The 7,554-nt window shown below is 50.0% G+C and overlaps 1 protein-coding gene across 1 annotated transcript in view; it reads right to left on the bottom strand.

The window, feature by feature from the left end:
* Nucleotides 1-1,611: 1,611 nt before the first annotated feature.
* The window catches only part of IFT43 (intraflagellar transport 43), an 81,002-nt gene continuing 75,059 nt past the window's right edge, over nucleotides 1,612-7,554 (bottom strand). The window contains exons 6-9 of the mRNA XM_079767943.1: nucleotides 2,956-3,028; nucleotides 2,618-2,693; nucleotides 2,074-2,136; nucleotides 1,612-1,905 (exon numbers count right to left, since the gene is read on the bottom strand). Coding sequence (XP_079624069.1) covers nucleotides 1,840-1,905; nucleotides 2,074-2,136; nucleotides 2,618-2,693; nucleotides 2,956-3,028 — 278 coding nt within the window. The 3' untranslated portion in view covers nucleotides 1,612-1,839. The remainder of the gene's footprint in view (nucleotides 1,906-2,073; nucleotides 2,137-2,617; nucleotides 2,694-2,955; nucleotides 3,029-7,554) is intronic.

Genomic DNA, 7,554 nt, shown 5'->3' with positions numbered 1-7,554 from the left:
GTTGCTGCTGTTGTTATAAAATAAAGGAAGAGAGGGAGGAAGTCAACCCCTAGCTACCTGCTGCCGACAGCTGAAGACCTCCAAGGTTATGAGTCCCGAGGCAGTGAATTTGCTGGTAATTAAGGTACCAGAAAGGCAGCCTTTCTCCTTTGGGCTTCAGAACGGTGCAGGCTCAAGAAAAACCAGCCTGAAAGGAAACTTCTCAGTGACCATGGGAATTATTCCAAAGAGGGGCTGTCAGGGCTAAAAGTGTGACTCTGGAGGGGGAGGAGAAGAGGCCCCAAAGCCACCAAATCCCAGAGTTTGTAATTAGTAGCCCAGCATCCTCTGTGCCTGCACTGGGGCCTACCTGGCTCAGGGGGAAGGGCACACATAGTCATACAAAAACAACCCCCCAGTGGGTTTTTGAAGTGCTGAGCCTCTTTGTCTGTCTGAATTTTAATGAGGGGCCAGGCAGGATGAGAGCAGCCCTCACTCCCTGGCCAGGAGTGGGCTTCGTTAGCTGCCAGCCACACGGCCCGATCCAAAGCGGCATCTAGGAGAGGCGGGCCCTCAGATGAGATGTCTTGGGGAGGAAGAGAGAAAAACAAAAACTAAAGATGCCTCTGTTTAGAAAAAGGCTCGGGCTCTGCGCCAGATCTGGGGCATGTTGGAAACAGGCGGGGACGCTGCGTGGGGGAGCCATGGAGACAAGCAGCTGCGTGTCTGAAAGGGCAGAGGGAGGCCGGGCTCCCTAAGAAAGCGTTTCTGTGGAAGGCTCAGGGCTGCCACGCTGGCCCCTGCTTCTGAGAACCAGGAAGGAGGCTCTGGGAACCTGTGGCAGAAGGAAACATGCTTTGGGAGCCTCTTGCAGGAAGAGGGTGAAAGGGGAGTGCTATCAGAAAAGCCACCAAACCCCAATGTGAGGAAGGGGTCACCTTATCACACCCACTTCCTGCTGTGTCTTCAGCTAAGCCACCTACAAGCACGAAGGAGACAGTGTAACTTCACTAATTCAACGGAAAGTCCACAGTAAGAAAGGTGTCCCGCCAGGCCACCCAGCAGGCAGCCGCTTGCAACCCCCATATCCCTGGGCCCAGGTGCTTACAGGTAGATGCTCCAGGGAACTGCTGAGGCCTCTGTGACTGAACAACTTCCAGGAGGAGTGCCATTCCTTCTCGCCCTGATCTAGCTTTCCCTCATGCTCTTCCACAGTGGGCAGAGCTCCCATAAGGTTGTTTAAAAGCTGCTTCCTTCCTCTCCATGAATCTTTCCAAGAGGGCGCTGCAAAGAAATGGAAGAGAGAGCCACAGAAAAAAACAATTTAGCCCTGGCCGGCTGCTCAGTGGTTAGAGCATTGGCCTGCGGACCAAAGGGTCATGGGTTCGATTCCCTGGCAAGGGTACGTACCTCGGTTGCAGGTTCCTCGGCCCCTGTGGGGGCGTGTAAGGGAGGCAACCAATTGATATGTCTCTCTCATGTTGATGTTTCTCTCTTTCTCTCTCTCTCCCCACTTCTCTCCCTTCTACTCTCTCGAGAAATCAATGGAAAAAATATCCCCTGGTGAGAATTAAATAAAAATTTTTTTAAAAGAAAAAAGCCATTTATTACAACTGAAAGATCAATGCAGTCTCCTGAAAATAAGTATTTTTATTACAAAATATTCCATATGAAAATTCTAAGCTCTTTGCAAGCTTTTTTAGTTTTAGGCTTATTGCATTTTTTTAAAAAGTCCAAAGTGGACTTTAAAAAGTCCAAAGCGGAGGTTATTCTGTGCAGAGAGCGTGATCTGTTGCCCCCAAGGGCTCAGGTGTGTGCAGACTGTCCCACGGGGCCCTCCATCTCTGCCTGCAGCAGGTCTCACTCGGCGAGAAGCTCTGAGGACACCTCAGTGTACAGATGGTCCCAGTCCCAGCCGACGTCCTCCTGCCGAGAGAGGTACCGCTAACTTTCTCGGGACAAAGGAAGGCCTTTCCCTGCAGCCAGAGCCCACCGCCCACGCCCAGCAGCCAGGGAGGCAGGGGTCAGCCTGGGAGCCAGCTGGTTAGAGGAATGACGCAGCTGAGCGAGCAGGAAGCTGCTACTGCTACGTACTTCCCGAACTTCCTGCTCTGGCGCAAGTACTTTGGTGAGGAGCTTCAAGTCGATCGCTCCATCCTGTGAATGCAAAAATAAACAAAAATTTTTAAAAATGGATGTGCATTTCGAGGAGCCTTTAGACAATTAACTCTTGTAAAGTGAGGAGGATCAGGTTGGGTGGGGTAGACTTCCCAAACCCAGAGCTGCAGGAATGCTTTCTGAAAGAGTAAGAATGCGAGTGGACCACACAGCCACTGAGGGAACGCCTCGATACCCCACAGGCTGGGCATTCTTTGGGGGAAGGTCAACATCAGGAGGGCAAGGCATGGCAGCAGCCTTTCTCTAGGCCTGCTTATCTATTGACCCCAAGTGGGCGGCCATGGAAGCAGGTGGGAGCTGCGCTGGAAAACACTGGAATGTGTGGCCCGCAATACCCAAGGACGATGACTCCAGCAAAAGGACTGTTGCCAGGCAACCTCAGAGGCCCCTGGAGGAGATGAGAAATCCCTGGGGATGCTACCTGGAGCCCGCCCCTCTATGCAGGAGCCGCTCCACTCACCAGGGTCTGAAAGGCTGCGCACTTCATGAGGTCATTGTCCAGGTCACGGTAGGTCATCACCCGGTTTACCTGGACGCTGCAGGAGAGAGAATGTGAGGAAGAACCACAGGCAGGACCAGTTCCAGGAGTGCTGCTGGGCCACTGTCCACAGAGCCTCCTAGGCAGCTAGGGAAGACCAACCTCGAAGAAAATGTCTAATAAAATGGGAACCCTGGGAGGGAGCCCCGCACCAGCATCTGGGTCTGCACTGGGGGGCAGCACCACTGTGGGTGGCATTTGAAGTGTATTAGTTCACATGTTCCCTGCCTCCCTCCAGCTTCATACCTAATTTAACATACCTGGGAGGGGCTGCCACCTGCAAGACAAAGTCTTCTTCCTGTACTTCTTCCAGATCCGGAATAACAGGAATATCTGCAATGAGAGGAAGCAGAAAACTGTCAGCAGCATGAAGAGGGATCGTGCCTGCTTCTTCAGGTATTACTTATTCCTTCAACAGGCCAGCCTGGGGCTATCCGCTGGGGTAGAATGGACAGACACAGTCTCTGGCCTCCAGGGGCTCCCAGTCCAGGACTATGGGACTGAACTACAGGTGCACATTAGAATCAAAGGTAGAATGTCAACAAGTCCCAAATCCTGGGCTTTACCCCAGAACCAGCTGGGTTAGAACCTCCGGGGTAGGGCTCAGGCATCTGTATTTTCCCTAAGATTTCTTCGGCAATCCTGATATTCACTCCAGGTTCGGAGTCACTGGTTTGGGTCTCCAAGGAGAAATGTAAAGAAATGAGAACAGTGTCCCAGACAGCATTAGAGGAGAAGAGGGAAGGGGAATCAATGAATAAGCCTGGCAACAGCTGGAGACAGAGGAACTGAGAAGGTGCAGTGCCATGAGGTGAAGGTCACTATGACCTCCCCGTGACCAAGGTGTACATGTGCCTCAGCTCATTGTAGTCCTTGTAATCATCACAGTCTCCATGGCCCTGAGCCTGCATCTGAAGGTCACTTTACACGTAATGATACAGCCTGGCTCCCAGCCGTGTATCCGAGGCCAGGCCTGCATTTGCCAGGTCTACTGCCAAACAGTGCTGCTCCTAAAGATGACGCTTCTCTTGCTGTCGTACAGAGACTTTCCTTGCCCGGACTCTCCATACGAGACAGACATACAGACAGAGAAGGAGCCCCAAGGCCACTTCTTTCACCAATTTAACAAAGTCATGCAAATGGAGAAACAGGCAGACATCACTTAATTGTGGCAACTGGCGTAAGGTACAAAAAACAGCCCACGCTCTCCTGGGGACAACCTAACACCCGACAGAAGAATTTCCTTCTCCAGTGAGTATTACTGACTGGTAGCGGGGTTTTCTTTGTTTTAACCAGACTGCAGAGAGGGGCAGAGTGAAAAAAGAGGTACGGCAGGAAAAAAGGCCAAGTGGGCTGAGACAGTCCCAGAATTCCCAAACTAACACAAATATCAAAAGGAGGAAAAAATCCCAGAGAGGAAAGAGAAAAACCCTTCATTTCTGCTTCCATGGATTGAATGCAATATTCTTTTTAAAAGAGATGCAGAATCATTTCAAGAAAATGAAGACCCTCGCCTCTTTCAGGCTATTTAGTACTTAAACTGGGGCTGCTGTAGTCAAGTGAAGCCCAAGTATTTGTGTAGCAGTTCCAAGCCTGGAGTCTTTACTACTGCTTCAGACTGTGACATTCCGGATGCTGTACCTGGAAAAAGAGAAAGTATGAAAGGGAGACACAGAAAATAAGACACACAGAGAAAGAGACAGGCGAAGAAAGAGAGTGATTAAAAGAATGAAAGAGGTAAAATAAAAAGAAATGGCTGATAGGGAAAATAAAGACATATACTCCCCCCGCCAAATGATGAACCACATTCAGCAAGTCCTCTTAGAAAGAGGCTGCTCAGGGCTTAGACTGCACCTCCCTATCCTGCTAAAGAATTAGGGATGGAATTCTCTAAGATTCTGTCTTATGCTAATGGAAATTTAGCTTTCTTCCTCATTCTCGCTCTGTGTGACTAACACTCCACGGTGAGGGCTGCCGCGGACAGTGCCGGAGCCAGGGCGGTGGGGCCCCCAGGCTGGTGCGACGCGCAGACCCAGCAGCAGGGTGGGGGGAGGCTGGCTGTGCCATGCGCCATCAGCAGTGTGACAGTTTTGGAGTGATCCAGTTAGCTGCTCCTGGCTCTCCTCGGACGTGGAGTCCAGCCTGAGATGAATATTCAGAAGTTGGTAAGAAAGTGCCCCATGCTGAGTGTAGGGCTCAGGACGGGTCTTCCCAAAGTCCCCTTTCCCTCCACAACACTAGCATTTGGGCCCTGTCAACTCTGCCCAGCTTCTCCCAGCTCTGAGAACTGCACTGCGGCCCAGTGTCCACTCTGACTCCCCACAGGCCTTTCGCTTCATCCCCACCCCCTCCTCCAAATGTGCACCAGGGAGTGTGGGGCTGGCCCATCTGTGACAGATCAGAGGTCAGTCCGGGCCTTGGCAAAGGTGCCTCTCAGAGTGGCACTGGTGGGGCTGGCCACACAGTGGGATTTCTCTCTAATTGGAAGCCTGGTGCCCAACAGAACCCGGTGCACCGCCTGAGTGGGACAGAGCCAGCGATGACAGCCAGGCCAAGGCAAGCTGGAACATTCCGGTGCAGTGACAGCTTGAGCCATCGCAGCAGAGTCAGGCCATCCAACTCCCGGCCCCAGTGGAACAGGTGGCCATGGAGCAGGTTTTGGGCAAACTTCAAAGAACTTCACAATTTTACAGTTTCTGATTTATAATCATGGACAAGTACTTGCTCACGTATACATAGTATATTCTTGGGAATTTCTGTTCTTTCTCTCCTTCCGCGCGCCCCCCCCCCCCCCGCCCTAATCCCACACACATACCATGAACAAATCTAGAAAAAGAAAATGGACTTGAGAAATCCACCTCTTCACAAAATTACCTACACGAAATGGCCCAGCCTACACTCAGCACAGCTACTTGTCTGCAAACCTGGACTGGTGACCCAGTCTGATTCAGGCTGTCAAGTTTAACTTTCAAACGCTCAGGATTTTAATAGAGACAACAAGAGAAATACAAGAGTCAGCTCTCTGCTCTAGTACTGTTGAAAGCTACCGCTATTTTTAAAAACCTAATAATTATGTTGACTTTATTCTCATTTTCTTCCACGATGCTGAAGAACATGAACAGGAACAATGAGTTAAGCATATGGGTAGGACTCCTGTCCAGCTGTTAAGAGTGCAGGCTCTGGAGGCAGGATGGCTGGCTTCGACTCTCCCATGTCCTAGCTGTGTGACTTTATCCTCTCTGTGCCTCAGTTTCCTCATCTATGAAACTGGTATAATTGTGCCCACTGCATTCAGTTGTTGTTGAGTATTAAATGCAACAATCTTTATAAAATGCTAAGTGCTATGCTATTTGGATTCATTTAACAGATATAATATTGAACATGGAGAGAAAAACTATATAGGTCTCTACCATCATCTTCTCATTTACTCCTGCCCATTTTTCAGATGAGAACACTGAGGCTGAAGAACATTAAGCAGTTTGCACTAGGTAAAACCATTAATAACAGAACCAGGCTTCCCACTCCTGTCTGACTGCACCCGGAGCTTGTCCACACCTCACCTGTGCTTTCTTTGCAAAGGCACAGAGACGCCTCCTATAGGTGAGACACTGCCTGCTGACAAACAGCTTTCACTTTTCACTCAATGTCCTCTGTTCTTGGGTATTTCTTTTGATACCAATAGCCATAAAGAAGCTAATTCTCTTGCCCTAGCCCGTTTGGCTCAGTAGACAAAGCATCGGACTGCAGACTGAAAGGTCCCAGGTTCGATTCCGGTCAAGGGCACATGCCAAGGTTGCAGGCTCTATTCCCAGTGGGGGGCGTGCAGCAGGCAGCTGATCAATGATTCTCTCATCATTGATGTTTCTATCTCTCCATCTCCCTTCCTCTCTGATTAAAAAAAAAACAATAAAAATAAAAAAAACTTAAAAATAAAAAAAGCTAATGCTCTCCCTCATTATGTGCCCTGACTCGCTACTTTCCTACAACAAGGCTAAACAGAGCAGCATGAAAACAGTGCATTGTCGCCAGAGCGCCCTGGCCACTCATTCTCTGCCACCCTTAGTAAGCTAGCCCCATGGAGAAGGAGACGGCTGGGCACCTGGAACAACCCCAGGAAAGGGCAAGACGATGACAGGGGGCTATACCTCCAGTGCACGGAAGCGGATGCCCTCATCCCTCATCTCAGTTCTGCCAGCAGACAGCGCCACCTCATGCAGGTTGCCATGCCCACACAGGTCGCCATCCTCACACAGATCATCTGCTGCTCTTTCCCAGCTCTGACACCTTACACTACACAGGTTTCCTTTGGTCATTGCTCCCCGCCTCTTATGTCAGCCATCTAAATGTTGTTCAACCTGCCTGTCTGCCCCACCATGTTGCCCAGTTAGCCCCAGAGGGGAAACTGCATTTGTTTCCTTGTTCGTTCGTTCATTCATTCATTCACGGAATACTCTTTGGGCACCTACTATGTGAACGGTACCATGCTAAGTGGTGTCAGTAACAAGAGCAAATAAAACAGATATGGCCCTGCCCTGGCCGGGGTGGCTCAGCTGGTTGGAGCATCGTCCTATGCACCAAAAGGTTGCCAGTTCAATTTCTGGTCAGGGCACATGGGTTGTGGGCTCAATCCCCAATGGGGGGTGTGCAGGAGGCAGCCGATCAATGTTTTGCTTTCACATCAATGTTTCTCTCTCTCTCTCAAAATAAATAAAAATATATTTTAAAAGAACAACAAGAAAGACATGGTCCTTGTCTTCATGGTGCAGTGGGGGGGACAGTAAACAAATAAATTCAAATATATACTGTGAGAGAAACTAAATGGATTCTATGGCTGAAAATAACAGGGAGACCTAACAGGT

This window comes from Cnephaeus nilssonii (assembly GCF_951640355.1).
Source record: "Cnephaeus nilssonii genome assembly, chromosome: 4".
Lineage (NCBI taxonomy): Eukaryota > Metazoa > Chordata > Mammalia > Chiroptera > Vespertilionidae > Cnephaeus > Cnephaeus nilssonii.
The sequence above is the reverse complement of the archived record's forward strand: the minus strand, read 5'-3'. Positions and strand labels throughout refer to the sequence as shown.